Here is a 17,369-nt window from a genome sequence, read left to right on the forward strand (position 1 = left end):
TCACTAGTGTCAATACAATTAAAAAAATCACCACAAGCTCAGTTGTTTAAATTGACGGTGTAAGCGATACTAATGATATTATCACCAACACCAATTCTTCTCCTGAAATACATACATTCATGCGATGTAATAGAAAATTCAAAAAAAAAAAAAAAAAAAACAGAGAGAGAGAGAGAGAGAGAGAGAGAGAGAGAAAATACAATCGTTCAAGAGATTTATTTGGAGGTATCAGTTGGGTGCTGGATTTAAACCATGCCTATCTAATTTTTCTAGGAAGCGGCTTTGATTTGGAGGAGATTCAAGCAACGGGAGCGATAGTAGGTCAAATCTTCAAAGGTGAATTTTTTTGCAAAAACACCTATTTTTCTTAAGAGTTGAGGTTTGATTTCAACCCAAATCCATATCTATGCATAAGTATTGACATTGATTTGAGTTGAAAATCTCAACATTTGGGGGTATTTTTTCAGGAAATTTTGGAAAATCCTATTTTCCCTCATTTTCTCTTCTAAAATTACTAATTGATGGCCCAAACTTTAATATGTTTATGAGAGTCGGCCAATCTGTCAATTCATGTAAATTTTCCGATATTTCAAAAAATAAAAATTATATAAGTTATTTTGAAATTTTGAAAAATAATTTAAAAAAACCTATTTTATTTGGAAAAACGATTATCGATTTTATTTTATTTCTTTTTTACTTATGGTTAGCTATTGATGATCACTGAGGTCCATTTTTTCAAGAAATATATTACATTTTCAAAGATTTTAGAAATATGATAAATAATTACATTTTCAAAAAATTTAGAAATATGATAAATAATTACATTTTCAAAGATTTTAGATATATGATAAATAAATAAATAAATAAATCTATTTATATAAAATATTATCTTTCATTTCAAAAATTATTTTTTCCATGGATGTATTTATGTGTGGATGGATGGATGGATGGGTAGATAATGAATCATATATCATGTATCTAAGTATGTATGTATGCATGGATGGACGGATGCATCATGCATATGCATAAATGGATGGAATGGATTAATCACGCATATACATACATATGGATAGAAGGATGGATCAGGTATGTATGCACACATGTATGCATGCACGTATAGTCAGATCATGGATGGATGGATGGATATATGCATATACGTATGCGGATAAGTATTTTTTTTCCATTTCCCTTAGGTTTTGGATGTCTTAGTTATTCTTTATTAGCTACATTTGCATGATATGAACTCATTTTGCTTACTATTGCACTTATCATGTATAGTTCTTTTTTGCAAATTTTAGTTCCTGATAATTTAAACATGTATCTTTTAACATCTCCTAAAGTTTCACTAAAAATTCCGCCTCCTTCTACACGTTTCCCTCAGTGAGGGATACATTTCCTTGTATCAACAATATATATACATGTTTTCATATACCCGGTTAATGATACATGTAACGATATCGATACTACGAACAGTTGAACACTGCATAATAGATTCCCTTAGTCTAAGAAATAGCATTCCTAAATTCCACTTCGAAGATGAGAACCCAAGACAAAATCCCTAGCAACCTTACAAGGTTGGAGTGAAGTCACTACTTCCACAAAATTGGAATCTCTAATCCTAGTCGAGCCTAAGAGCTCAACAATTGTTCCGCCATTGCTATCAAGCAAGGATCCCTCAGGAGCATCCGTCCCAGTTCCACTCAACAAAACCAACCAGGGGAGCTTTCCAAAAGGCTGATGTCTTGGAATTACGCCAACTACTAATTTTCATACCACTTTGCCTTTGGCAACACAGAAGGCATTCCCTTGAAACATTAACTCACCCTAGCCCAAGATAAAATTTTCTTGACGATAAATTGCATGAGTAAAGCCTTGTCGTTAAAGACACTACCATTTCTCTCTAGCCTAACACTCCACAACCCAACAAACAGCACCACCATGGATCTTACCTCAAGGAACCCATGTTGTGGTCATCCAACTCCTGATGACTTCACTAAGTAGAGCTAAGGATATCCAATTCATAACAAACTTAGATAAAGTCATAAAACAACATTGTAAATTTTCTTCGGTTCACGATAATGGAGCACTAGCTGATCGATAGTCTCTTCCTCATGATGGCACATACAACACCAGTTTGTTATAGCCATAATTCTGTTTTCAAGGTTGTTTTAAAGTTGATCGATGGTGAGAATTTTGTCAAGGCAAGCCATCCAGGTGAATGCTCTTTGTGCAAGACTAAAGCTGCACAAATCCTCTACGACCCCTTTGAGCAGGAAACTAAATTGCCCGCAAAGCGAAAGATCTGTTGATGAATATACCATCAAGTTCTAGCACCTAAATTCTTGATGCAGGACAATTAACCATTTGCCCTAAAGGTTCGGACTGATAGAGCATGGCAAATCACCCTTTATCTCATAGCCCAGGCCCACATCCCATGGGTTAGGACCTCAGCCGAACCCTCCTCGTGGGCCCCACTTCACGTGGGTTCCGCTTCACATGAGACACCCGCTTCACACGAGTGGAGCCCGCCTCACAAGAGCCACCTGCACGGACTGCCCACCCCGAGTGTGCCCCTGCATCCCACAGGCCACCCCACTCGAGCCCAGTGTGAAAACGCCTCTGCATTAATTCTTCAATTGGAACCCGATCAAGGAAGGTGAACACCCTACAAGATTGTAAGATGGGTGAGATTTTTCATTTCACTATCCTTCAATTATGTTGAAATGTGGGCACCAGTAACCTTGCCCCTTATCCTTTGAAAGAACTTGAGAGCAATGTTTTAAGTATTGACGATATCGGCCGAAATATCCCACCATATATCTTGCATCCCACCTGTGCGATACGAAACGTGCAAGAAGTGGGATTACATCCCACATGTTTGATCCGGTGAGCATTTTTTATGTTCGATCCTTTTTTCTGTAAATCATGTTAAATCAATGTCAAATTGTTACAATACATGATTTTAAAGCATGAAAAATCATGGATTGGGAGCTTTGATTTCAAGATTTGGAGGAGATGGGCCAAGTTGCGAAAATTTGAAAAAAAAAATTTCAAAATTTCCCAATTTCTTGCAAACCAGTTGCAATCTTTTAGTCCAAACATAAAATCAAACATGTATATAACTTGATCTAGTGATTCTTCTTTTGCTTTTGAATGTATTGCTTGTGTTTCCACACGTCTTCTTGCATTTATAAATTATATGAATATACTTGCATCAATTCAGTTAGACAATGCATAGATTAGGACCCCATACAAAGAAAACCTATTATGTGCACTTGTTTTTTGTTATGTTTTGATTTATAGGTGTATTAATGTCTTTTTTACAATCATTGAAGTTCCATTGAAAAATTCGACCAATTTCCCCATGTTTCCAACAATAGCGATACATTATGCGATACAACCAGTATATCCCATGCGATAACCAATGCGTATCCGTATCCGTATCCGTATCCCAAGTGTGTGATACATAATGCAGCACCGACATTTCGAACACTACTTGAGAGCAGCCCTTCACTATTAGCCATAGCATATAAATCCTTGGACAATTCTGCCAGGGAAACCTCTGAACACCAACCACCTTCCAAAACTTCACCTTCTCCCCATTCCCGATTGTAAAATGAAAATGATTATTACAGAAGCTATGAGTCCACGAAATAGCACACCAAAAGGAAAAACATGGTGAACACCAACCGTCTTTTTTTTAAGGGATAACAAAGAATTTATTGCAAAAAAAAAAAAAACCCACCAACCGTCTTTCTAATGGAATTTTGTTCGAGTACATGGTGAACAAAAGAAAAAAGGGAATAGAGGGGAGAAGGAAGAAGGAAAAAGGGGAACAAATGAGAGAACAAAGAGGCATCCCCACATTCTTCTCTTAAATTTTTTTGTGTATATTATCATTAAACATAAACTGAAAATGATCAAATGACAAAGGATCCATTTGGCACACATCATACACCTATGTGGATATCATTATTTTATAACAATTATACTTATGATATAATTGATGACAATGGGATATATAGTGTTGGCAGTTATTAGCATATGTTGAATGCACTCGTCTAATGGACTGTGGACTGCATGCATGTTTCCTTCCAGGTAGCAACGTGAGGCAAACTATGAAGGTTGGTTGTTATCAAAATAAATGGATTCCTCTCTTTTTTTTCTGAAAATCCAAATATCAACATAATGCCGCCATTAACATGAAGAGGAAGAGGCACCAAATAGCGCTATTTTGATAACACAATGTTATCAAAATCGCCTATTAAGCCCCAAATGCCAAATAACTTATCATAATAACCTTGCTTTTATGCTATCATAATAACATCATTTTTATGCTGATGGTGCAATGGCACATGCCAAATGAGCCCAAAAGATACCTCAGCATGCGTAGCCATAGGAAAGGGAAACACAAAATACGACAACTATTAGACATTCTCTACACTCTCCCCCAAGCTAGAGCATAGACATCACACATGCACAGTGTTCACCCTACATATCACCAAGACAAGAACAACTAGAAGCCTCGGTGAGAATATCAACTCACTAATTGTCTGAATGAAAAAGGGCATAGCCAATAATTATGAGAGCACTTGCTCTCTTACAAAGTGAGAGGCAACTTCAATATGCTTTGTTCTTTCATGGAAGATAGGAGTAGAAACATTAAGCCCCATTTCCTATAGATATTAGTGACACCACGTAAGTTCACATCTAAAATGTGCCACAACCCAATATTGGGCACTGGTAGAGGGACAAGCAACGACATTCTGCTTTCTACTTTACAAGTAATCAGACTGCCACCAACAAATGTCCAGTAACCACTGATTGACCGCCCGCAATTAAAAGATCCAACCCAATCTGCACCGTGGTACCCACTCAGGTTCATCTGACAATCATTAAAATCTAGCAATCATTTTCAGAATATTTCAGATAGTGAAATATGCGATTGACAGTCTCAAGGTAACAAAAGTATAGAGAATGCATAAACTGACCAGTCATACTAACAGCAAATGCAACTCTGGGTGATTAATCATCATATAAATGAATTGGCCCATGAGGCATCGATAAAAACCAAGATCATTTAGAACCTTAAATTTTATCATGGAAATGGTGATTAACTTCGAATTGAGTCTTTATCGTTTTAGCATCTAACATGCATATATCAACATGAAGATCAAGCTTCCTCCGGGAGATTTTGCTCATTTTGGCCTTCACAGCTTAAATTCCAAGAAGGTATTTAGAAGTCCAAGATCTTAATATCAAAGACACTCCCCAAGAAGGATTTAACATTGTGGTATCTCGTGGTCACCATCATGAGTAAGGACGATATCCTAAATATATACTATCAGAATGGTAGCGTAATCATACTTCCTTTCTATAAACATAGAATGATCTGATGTACTCCAATGGAATCCAACCTGAGAGATGACCATAATGAACTTGTCAAACCAGGCTCAAGGTGAAAACTCCAAGCCTCAAATTACTTTCAAGTTGCACACCTCCCCCTTCTCCCCTTGAGGACAGAAATTAAGCAGTGGTTCCTTATATACTTCTTCTAAGGGTCGCGATGAAGAAAAGCATTCTTCACATATAATTGATGAAGTTGGTAGCTAACAAAAGAACTACACAATTTAGCAAAAAGAGCAAACATCTCCTGATATTCTCATAAATTTTGTTAAGTTAACTCCTTAGCCACAAGATGAGCTTTGTATATGTCTATTGAACCCATCTGCTTTATGTTTTGAAGCATACACCAATTTATAACCCACCTCAAAGTTGATACCCAATCGTAGTGTATGCTTATGTTTTAATGCATACACCCATTTATAACCTGCCACAAATTTTACAACCATTTGTAGCTTACAACAAATTTTCCTTCTAGCATATCAACCAGATCGCTCTTTCTCTCCAAGGCTATCATCTCTTCCATCATGGCAACTTTCCAGTGCAGATGGGCCAGGGCATCTGCAACCTTCGTAAGAACAGCAATAGAAGGAGGGGAAAGATATGCACAAGAGGAAGGTGAAAGTGGTTTATTTTAAAAGAAAACAATGTTGTTGATTGGATGGAAAGTAGACAATCATTCTGCTTTTCATAATGCAATAGGTAATTAGGCGAGGAAAAAGGAGTGAATGCAATCAGCAAGTTGGGGGATGGCAGACAACAGTTTCAGAATACATGTCATTCTCCTTCCTCCAGTTGTATAGTTTCAACGGTTTCTCAACAAGTTTACGCTACTCTTGAATGGATTCACTTAGACAAGTGGTTACCATGAGAAGAGTAATTAGATCATCAAAAGATAAAAGGAGAAACAGTGTTGTTCCATGAAGGGTAGGGTATGTTGTTGAAAAAGGTAACATCATTAGAGACTTGACATTTTGTCATTAATGGACAATGCCACTTACACCCCTTTCAGAATTATAATGTGTGGAAATATATGTGTTTGTCTGTATGTTTTGTACTCATGTGGAGGGTTGTAATGTTTCTTTCAAGTTAATATATATGTGTGAGTGTGAGAGTTACTCATTAGACTAACATACATAACACTGTGTATGCCCTAGCCTCTCTCTCTCTCTCTCTCTCTCTCTCTCTCTCTCTCTCTCTCTCTCTCTCTACACTTCCTCTTGCATATTTCTTCTCCAATCTACTCCCACTTGGTATCAAAAGAGCTTTCGCAACCTACAACAGTGGTTCCCATTGCTAACGTCATCCATTCGTACAGATGACATCAGCAAGGGATGGATAGGCAATCATTTGAAGCTGAAAATTATGAGATTAACAAGAAAATGTTTTTAAAGATATATTGGTGATTTTTGGCATTTTTTGGAGATGTTTTTTGTGGTGTTTCAGCAAAAATAGAGAACAAAAATATGGACAACCTGCGCAAGACTCTCTGTTGCTTTGAGGCAGTTTCAGGCCAATCGATCAATCTGTCCAAGTCAAAGTTGATAGGGATTAACATGAAGCAAAAAGAATCCGAAGGTTGGGCCTCCTCTCTCCAATGCGCAGCTGCTGCCCTTCCCTCCTTCGTCAGCCTGCCTTTATGCATAAGTGCCCCCCCTAAGTCTGCCTGGGAGAAGGTCTTACTCAGAATAGGTGCCTATCTGGCCAAATGGAAGTGTAGATTTCTCTCTCGTTGGGGGGCCGGCTCACCCTAATAAAAGCAACCCTCTCCAACCTCCCTTGTATATGATGTCTCTCTTTCGCTGCCCCACTTCTATCGTCAAGTCCATTGACAAGCTAAGAAGGGATTTTCTCTGGCATGGGAAATCCGAGAGATCCAAATTTCACCTGATGGACTGGAAGATTGTCTGCAACCAGATTCAGCATGGTGGTGCAGGGGTAAAAAATCTCCATCTTATGAATCAGGCGTTGTTGGGGAAATGGACTTGGAGATTAGGGGCAGGTGCCGGGAGCCTTTGGAACTCCCTGATTAAGGGCAAATATGGCAGGTCGATCTGCGGCTGGTGGACGAAGGAGTCCTCTCGATATCGGTCTTCAACTCTGTGGAGAGGGATCCTCAGCATGAAGGAAAAGGTTCTTTCGGCGGTCAGATTTCAGATCGGTAAAGGTGATAAGATCAGATTTTGGGAGGACGCTCCCCTGAAAGTCAATTTCCCGAACATATTTATGCTGGTTCCCAACAAAATTGTTCTTGTTATTGATTGCTATTCTATCACTGTTGGTCAAGCGGTCTGGCACATGGAGTGTAAGCACTATCTGCAAGATTGGGAAATCCAGGAATATGCCATTCTCCTAGCCTGCGTTCAAAGAGCAGTCCCGGATCCCTTAGCCGCAGACTCCATCCTATGGAACCTAGATAAAACCAATGTCTTCACGATTAAATCCCTTTGCAGGGCTCTAGAGACCCAAGGTTCTGTCTACGCGCCCTCCTTTAATCATATTTGGAAGTATTCAGTCCCTCCCAAGATCATCGTCTTCGGCTGGCTGGCGGGCGACCGGGAAATAAGAAAATTCTGACTGTGGATAACCTGCGCAAAAGAGGGATGCCCATGCCTAACATCTACCTGTGCTGTATAAGGAATGCAGAGTTTGTCGATCATCTCCTCATTCACTGCCCCTTCGTCTACCCAATTTGGGCCGAGTTTTGCTCTCGATTTAGTGTTGGTTGGTTTTTTCCTTCTTCGGCGAACCTCCTCCTCAAGGCCTAGTATGGAGTTCGGCTTGGCAAAGGCAGGACTCGCTTGTGGAGATTGGTGATCCTTGCCATGTGGTGGGCAGTGTGGAATGAGAGGAATAGCAAATGCTTTCGGGATATCTCTCCTCCTTCCTCCGTGGTGGCTTCTAAGGCTAAGGGTTTTATTATAGAATGGGCGGCCCTGGCGCCCACTTTGAAGGGTTATGATTTTCTTTTTCTGGGTGTTTAGTTCGATTGCCGCCTCGGCATCCCGTTTTGGCCCTTCCTCCCCCTCTTCTCCTTTTGTATCTTTTCCCCTTTTTAATGCACTCATGATTTCTCAAAAAAAAAAAAAAAAAAAATACAGAGAACAAAAAAATAGATTTCAATTTTCTTGTTGTGTTGTTTTTCTGAAGGTTTTTTTAACAGAATTTTCACATAGAATAGGTGAAACTGATCATGTGCAATCACCAAAAACAAGAATCACGAAGTTTCATCAGGATTTGGGTGTGTTATAACATATTTTTGGTGAAAAATGGATGTCATTGGGCCTTTTTTTTTGCGGTTTTGCTGGAATTTCCTTATTCCTTCCTGTATTGATGTTATGGGGCTGTGAAATGCGATGTAGAATCATATTGATGGTGATTGTGTAGTTGATGTTCTCGTTCTGTGCTTAGAGGTATTGCGCACACAAACTGTTCGACATAATGCTTGACTCAACTTGACATGGGGTATTTTTACAAGCAATGGAACTTTCCTTTTCCGTTCATCATCTCTTCCTTTATTAGGCCCTTGTCATTAGTTGTGAGTATAATTCACTCGCATTGTGTCACACGTGTTGCACACATGTCTTCACATGAGTAATGTTGCACATGTTCATGAAAGAATTTTGCATATTGGAGTTGATGACTCGATGGTTGTCGAGTTTGGCTATGGCCTTCTATTTAAAGAGAGGATTCAACGAATGAAGAAAGTTCAAGCTACATTCTATAGACAACCAACATTCAAAGATCTTGTATCCTGCTATGTTGTGTTTGAGGGGGGAACAACAGCCCATGCTGATCATCACCATCTTCTTTGTATGTATTCCAATTTGGGCATGATCGATATCCATGCTCCAGCTTGAGGGGGAGTGAGAATACATGTAACTATATTTGTGTGTGTGTGTGTTTTGTACTCCTGTGGAGCGTTGTAATGTTTCTTTCAAGTTAATATATGTGTGTGAGAGAGAGAAAGAAAGTTGGTCATTAGACTAACATGCACAACACAAGCTGCCCTAGCCCCTCTCTCTCTCTCTCTCTCTCTCTCTCTCTCTCTCTCTCTCTCTCTCTCTCTCTCTCTCTCTCTCTATACTTCCTCTTCCACTTCCTCTTGCAGATTTCTTCCCCAATCCACTTCCACTGTGTCCAAAAACACATTTCATGGCCAGAGGGCCAATCTATTTCTCGAAGGTCCAAGCACATGAAAAAAGTAACCACAACAAAACAACTTTTGGGGGATAGAAGACAAAGGAATGTCGAGCTTCAAAAGTCTAAAAAGTAATTACCATCAACGATAAGAGACAACGACCAATTAATATATATGTTGTAGTAAGAACTACTTTGTCCAAATAGATTTCAAGTACCATCATACCTATCAAGATCATGGTATCCCAAATCTAACGATAGTAACAGGCTAACAGCCGTTACGTAATAGTAACAATCATACCCATTACGCATTACGAGGCCAAAACGGCCATAGCGGCCATTACAGGAAAAGCAAGCCATAACAGCCCTATAACAGTACAGAAACGGTTTTTAGAAGGTAAAAAAAAGAAGAAGAAGAAAGAAGGAACCGTAATGGCCAATATGGGAGCCATAGCGTCCGTTATAGCCCATATCATAACGGTAACGACGGTGGCCGTTATAGCCACCTTTACCGTTATGGAACACCTTATGAAAAAATTTATCAATCAATGACTTCATCGCTACTTTTCATGAGATAGAAATTGTGTTTCGACCCTCACTTTTCATAATAATAATCATCAATAAAGGAAACGTAATACCGAAAACCAAAAATGGATCGATTCAAGGTAGATCGACATACATGTATGGGAGAAGCACTAGAACTCTTATCATTGCTAGCTGAAAAAGTTCTGCAACGCTTGGACAAGCGATAAGCTTCACACTGAAATTTTAAATCACTAGATATACCAATCTTGTTAGGAAATAACAGTACGTGACCTAGACAACTACACTAAAGCTCACAATGATACAACTCAGTTTATCCACAATGATAAACCTCAGTTTATCCTTTCCACAACAGAAGGAGGTAGACAACCCTGTCCCCTTCGAAAACCACTCACTCTATTAAATACAAGAGCAGATCTCTCTGGGTGAACACTGTTGTCATGTCCCACTATAGTAGCTCTTTGACATGCTTCTCCTCTAATATAATTATAGACAAGACTCTAGGGAAGGTAGGAAATCCTTTCCAAGAAAATTTACCATTTGCAACTCAAAATCAGCATGAAGACCTGCTAAGAAATCAAATATTCTTCTTTTGGTGTATGCTTTTTTACATAAACCGGAGTAAGAGCAAAGTGCTGATCATGGTCTGCTTCTTCCCACTTTTATGATTTATCTTATTATTCCAACCAACACTTCCCCTTGCTGAATATTTGCTATCTTGGGGTGCGCCTCGTAAATCCAAGCAAAGTCATCCAGCTCAGAGTATACCGTAGCAATTGTCTCATAACTCTTTTACTATTCTCAGAAACTACAAACCATGACTATTACTAGGATACATCAAGTAGAGTCATGACATCATTGTCGGATACCGCATTCCCCATTATCATCAGATGGATCATCTAGAAAGAGCTCTTTCTTGTTATAGTAATACACACAAGATTCTTCCAGCTTTTAATAAACATTTTAGCCATCTAAATAACTTTTACTTTCAAGCTTGGCAGTGATCATTAGCCCATCATGATTATTTTGACCATTTCCCATGGGAATCTGAAACTTCCTGCTCACTACAATAGCTCCCTTCCAACATACTATAGACTTAGAATCAATAGATCAGCTAGAACTCGAGGCAAAATGATCCAGACATGAGATTAAAAAGAAAAGATCATCATTCTCAGGTTTTTGCACATCTGGTGAACACGTTGCATCCGCAGCCGCTAACCAGTTTATATACAATTTACTATTCCTCCAGCATAAATACAACCATAAAACTGAAACCCATTCCGCGAAAATCACCCCAGCAACAACCCAAAGAAGGATAACATCACTCACGTCTAAGTCACAGAATGGGATGGAACTTTTGGTTGATATCTGAATGCCGACAGGGTGGGGAGGATAGACTGCTAGAAATGGCAAGATGATAATGGTGCTGATGGCAAAGTGAAGATGCCATCATGAGGAATGTTTGGGTGATGGAGACATGATGGCAAGATAATGATGATGCGCAACAATAGAGGGGCAATGTCAACGAGTGCAGATGATGAAGATGACATAAGGCTGGGTTTATGCGAATGGATTCTGCGATCATACATCACATCAAAGCATGCCATGACACCATGTTTAAATACATAGTGAACAAAAGATAAAAGAGTATCAGATAGGGAGATAGTGAGAAGAACATTGGATTGAAGCCAACTATGATACATGCTTAAATGCATAGTGAACAAAAGTAAAAGAGAACAGAGGGAGAGAATGTGGAGAACAACAACTGAGATCCAATCATCCACAGTTTCCAACATGGTAAAAACCTGATGACTTATGGTCTAACTGACGGTACGGGTGGAATCCCTGAACAGAATTCATGTAGCCGGACGTTCTTCAAAATGATAGGTTGGTTTGGCGTCCGGATAAGAAGGGCCTATTTTCTGTGAAATCCTTATATCTTTGCATTGGCAGAAAATCAGCGTTGTCTAATGAGTCAGGACAGCTAAAGTGTGGAAATACAAAGTGCCGCCCAAGATTTCAGTATTTGGTTGGTTAGTGGGGAGAAGAAAGGTCCTGACGGTTGACAATCTAAGGAAAAGGGGTATGATATTATCAAACATTTGCCTTTGTTGCATGGCAAATGAAGAAACAATGGACCACCTATTTATTCACTGCCCTTTCTTCCAAAAGGTTTGGTCAGTCCTGCTGTCTTCGTTTGCGGTATCTTGGTCCTTTCCACATTCGACAGATAGTCTTCTTGCAGCTTGGCATGGTGTGTCCTTGAGTAAAGATACGGTGGTGGTTTGGAGAATGTCTCTTTTAGCCGTCTGGTGGGCAGTTTGGGAAGAAAGAAACAACAGATGTTTTGGGAATGTTTCATATTCAGTGGAGGTCATAATTAAAAAGGTGCACCAATTAATGTTCGAATGGGCGTCAAATGTTGTTAATCTGTCTTCTTGTAATTTTTCTCTTTTTTGATAGGTGTGAGGCCTGCTATCGCAGCGGGTTTTCCCCCTTCTTGTTTTCTTTTGTTCTTTAATGAAAATTGCAGTCATTTCTCCAATAAAAAATAAAAAATCATGTAGCCAGCCCCAATTAATTGAGATAGGGCTTAGATGATGGTGATGATGACCATGGTGACAAAAAGCAGGCTCAAAATCATTTAATATGGTGATGGAGATTTAATTTGCCTAGCCCATTTATGAAGAGGAAAATCTGAAGTTGATCGCTATCGAAGGAGGCATGAACCAGATGATGGCGACGATAATGCAGAACTTTGAGATATCATTGAAGATACCTCTATTGATAAGGTGCTACTAGGAGAGAATTGAGGTGGATCAAAGCAAAATGTGGTGCTGAGAGGGCCATGAGTGCCCACTTGCACCATTCAAAGGACTTAGTTTGTAAACAACGACATTCCGCCATACATTTGCTGGAAAAACATGTGGTAAGTACACAATGGAGTAGAAAAATGGGACCGGTTCCCTTGACAGTCTGTCCAATACAAAGCTTCGGGCTTATGGAAGGTTGCAGTCATGATTCTGAATATCGGTATTTGGGGGCAATCAACCTAGCTGAAAACGATACAATATGGGTGTCGTGTGTCAATATCAACCCGTATTGGCCCGTAGCAGTTGAATTTTTTTTTAAAGCCAAAGCATTAAGGAAAAATGTCAAGAAAAAAGGGAAAATGAGATATTAAAGAATCTATCCTTCTTTTTTTTCTTTTTCTTTTTTTCTTTTCTTTTCTTTCTTTTCTTTTTTTTTTTTTTGCATTTTTGACATGCATACAATTGTGTACTAGATCATTCTTTGATAAGAACGTTGTGTATCGATTTGACATGTTGAAAGTCAACCAAACAAGCCCTACTTGCACACAAATCAAGCATGACTTGGTGAATTAGTGCCCATTATATTGACATACAATAAAAAGAAGATAAAATATCAAAAAGAGAATGAAGGTTTATTCTGATTTTGCCCATAATGGTATATTCCACTTCGATTTGTCAAATCCCACTCGAATCATTCGTTGTGATAACAAAATTGGTCTAGATCTAACCTAACATGACTTTCTACACTTCCCGCCATGGTTGAAATGAAAAAAGAGGAAAAAAAATGAGAGAAATTTTGAAAAAGAAAAATCAAATTGGAGCCATTATGGGCATATTGGACCTGTATCAGTATCGATACACCCCGTCTCATCCAATACAACCCATTTTTAAGGGTGGGCCAATTTGGTCTCGTATGGCACATCACATCAAGCTGATATGGATACGATATAGCTGAATTGACTCATACGATACCAATACAGATATTGAAAACTATGGTTGTAATTGAAGCCGGGAATCTTTTCGGGAGAGAAATTTCCATTACCTCTAGGGAAGACAACCGAAACAGATTCTGGCTAGATAGGTGATGTGGGGAACTGGAACTAGACCTCCTATGGTATCTTTCCCCAGTCTATTCAACATTCTGACAGAGGAATGTGCTCTCATTTCTCAATATGTATCTTCAATGGGAGATTGTGTAGTTTGCATGCCTCAGTTCCAAAGAAATCTCACAAAGGACAAGGTTGAAGAGTTTTCATGCCTTATGGCACTTCTACAAGGTGTCCAATCAGGATAGGTGGGTGTGGAATCCTGAAAGATCAGGCTAGTTTTCAGTTAGATCTTTTTTTAATCAGCTATTTCCTCCCATTCATCGTCTTTTTTTTTTTAGAAAGATGATAATATTATTAGGGCCAAAGGCCAAAAAGAAGAAAACAAGACAACAAAGAACAAAGAAAACGAAAACAAAAGAAGGAAAACCTTACAATCAGGGAATCCAATCCCTTATATACACCACCCTATTAAACACTCCCTCAGGGGTTGACTTAACACTCCGAAAGCACCAGCTATTTCTTTCTAACAAAATTAACCACAGAGAAGCAAGCATTGCAGCCTTTCATCTCAAATTTCTCATACAGCCTTCCCCTCCAACATGCCAAGTTCAATAAAGAGAATTGATCAAACAAGGCATCACCCGAGAGACATATTGGCCAGCCAAAGAATGCCCGACCATATTAAGGAAGGGGGAGCAGGCATTAGACAATTAGACTCTGTCAATAAGGCCTTGTTAGGTAAATGGGTTTGATGTTATCGTGTCAAGGAATCCAACTTGTGGAAAAAGGTTATAGAAGCCAAGTATGGTTCCTCCCGGGAGGGGTGGTGGACTCGGGACTCCTCCCTCTATCAGGTTCTCTCTTGTGGAAGTCGATGGTTGCAGTGGCACCTATTACGTTTAGTGGTTTTAGGTTCTCTATTGGAGAGGGCACCGGAGTTAGATTCTGGGGAGATGTTTGGTGTGATGACACCCCTTTACGTAACTCCTTTCCTAGATTGGCTAGCTTTGTCCAACTCAGAACTTATTGGTTGCCCAGTGCTACTCCTTTTAGGATTATAGAGGAATTTGGGTCCCTGTTGTAGGAACTTGAATGATTTGGAATTCAACAATCTGCTGAACCTCCTTTCCCTTCTCTGGGGCAGCCAGTTCAAGGTCTTCAAGATTCCCTGGTTTGGAGCTACAGAAAATCCAGGACTTTCTCTGTGAAATCCTTCTACTCTATTCTTATACGAGAAGGCCAAAGAGGAGATGACTGCCATAAGGCAAAGCTTTGGTTCTATGGGGCTCCCACCAAATTTGCAACCTTTGCATGGCTTGCTGGGAGAAATCGGATCCTGACAATTGACAACCTCCAAAAGGGGGGGCTCTGTATTCCTAACGCTTGCCCCCCTTTGTTTGAGCGTGGAGGAGAAAGTCGACCACTTGTTCAGTCACTATTCCTTCTCTCATTCATTGTCTGGTGGGCCGGATCACATCATTATGTATGGGAAGTATTTGGGGAGTCCCTGTGTCCTTGCTTTCACATGGTTGGTGGGCAAAAACAAGGTGCTGACTATCGAGAATTTGCAGACAAGGAATCTGTTAATTCCGAATGCTCGCATAATGTGTCTCACTTACATAGAACTGGTTGACCATTTATTCATGCGTTGTGCTTTTGCCCAAGAAATATGGAAGTCCTTATCCTATTCAAAGTGGAGCAAGTGATGTCAATTTCAATGATTGAGCTTTTTCAAGCATGGGATGGTGGAAGAAGGGGTTGCAAAAGGATGCCTGCCATGTGGAGGATGTCCCTGAGTCTTTATCAGTAATTTGGCATGAATGGAACAATAAGGCCTTTTGGATAAGAGGTGCTCTGCAGCTATTGCTTTTCCAGAAAGTAAAATGATTGGACATCGAATGGGTAAAGGTCATTGAAGGTTTTTAAGGATATATGCTAACATTTTTTCCTTTTTTTTTGGGGGGGGGGGGGGGGGGGGCGGCAAAATTTTGTGAAAGGATATGAAATCGAAATAGAACACACTTAAAACAATTAGATTTATTGGAGGAAACTGCATTTGTCTGAAGCAGAAGCAAACTCATAACTCTCTGATTCTTTCCAGTGAGACAAAGAGTTTGAATCCAAGGAGATATTAAAAAACGATTTGTATCAGTAAGGAGTCAAGAGCATAGAAGTGATCCAAGAAGAGTTTCTTTCAAGATGGCGAATGAATGGTCACATGTCGAATGACTTCTGGAGGCATAACTTGGACTCAGGCATGCTCATTTTGAAGGTCTTGTCAGCAAGTATGATGATTTTTTTATGATGTATTTTGTGAGCTTCTGGTCATTAAATTAAAGAACAAATATCAGTCGCAAGATCAGTAAAGGACTTCTGAACTTCTCATATTTAGTGGGAAACAGCAATTTACCATGTTCATGGGAACTAAAGCTTTTTGTTCAGCCTATTGACAAAACACTTGTATAACCTTCCACCCCACATGCATGATTGAATTTCAAGGCCCACTGGCCCGAATGCCATATCCAAGTTTACAATACAAAGAATAAAACAAATAATTCGAGCCCAATGGGTTACATCCAATAGACATCAATTGCATCTTTATATCTTGATCAAAGCAGTAATAACAACAGATACTGCTAACTCCAGCAATCGATTTAAAGCATACAGAAAATCACATAGGACGAATTGAAAAATCCAGCAACAAAAAACCCTAGTTTCCAAAACAGCAGAAGATTGCACTCAAACAAGAACCATGTTCATGCGAAATTGACAGCTCAACTCAAATCGGAAAATACTAACAAAATAGCCAAAAGTAAAAAATCATGTCACTCTATCGGCTTCAATTCTAGGACAACCAGAAAGAAACCCCCAAAATCAAAGAAAGGAAGCTTCTAGAACAATCAAATAACACTTACCTGCATGGAATTCGGAGCCGTTGAGTTCTTTCCTGGAGCACCCATCGCTGCCCGAAAATATATATATAGGAAAATTGCAGGAAAAATCCGGAAAATGGGGGGTAGGATTTCAAAGAGGGGATTTTTTATTTTAAAAAAACTCGGGAAAAAAGAAAAGAAGAGAGTTGCAGTGATTAGAGCTCAGAAATCGAACAGAAAACCCTAACGGCCATTAACGTCGAAGAAAACCCTCGTTTCTCCCCTCTCTCTCTCTCTCTCTCTCCCCCTCTCGGCGCACTTTCCCCCGCCCTTCGATAGAAATACCAACGATTTATAAAAGGAGTGAGAAATACGTTAATGCCCCTGATCTTGCTGTATTTTACAATAAGTACTAATGTTCCGTACGCTGCCGATATATGGTTTTTCGCACGTGTGCATTTTGCTCACCCTCGATGCACAGCGGCGTAAATACGTCCGGATGGAAATTTTTCGCACGTGACAAAACACTCCTTCCATCGGGTAAGCCT

At 39.4% G+C, this 17,369-nt stretch overlaps 1 protein-coding gene across 5 annotated transcripts in view; it reads right to left on the bottom strand.

Moving 5' to 3' along the window:
• Positions 1 to 17,151, bottom strand: part of LOC131224775 (uncharacterized) — a 57,846-nt gene extending 40,695 nt beyond the window's left edge. For 3 of the 5 annotated variants that reach the window (XM_058220137.1, XM_058220135.1, XM_058220133.1), the window contains exon 1: positions 16,864 to 17,151. In XM_058220137.1, the coding sequence (XP_058076120.1) occupies positions 16,864 to 16,908 (45 nt within the window). In that variant the 5' untranslated portion in view covers positions 16,909 to 17,151. The remainder of the gene's footprint in view (positions 1 to 16,863) is intronic. The other 2 variants (XM_058220136.1, XM_058220134.1) reach the window with 1 other exon arrangement.
• Between the last annotated feature and the right edge of the window lie 218 nt (positions 17,152 to 17,369).

The sequence above is a fragment of the Magnolia sinica genome, chromosome 14, assembly GCF_029962835.1.
Source record: "Magnolia sinica isolate HGM2019 chromosome 14, MsV1, whole genome shotgun sequence".
Lineage (NCBI taxonomy): Eukaryota > Viridiplantae > Streptophyta > Magnoliopsida > Magnoliales > Magnoliaceae > Magnolia > Magnolia sinica.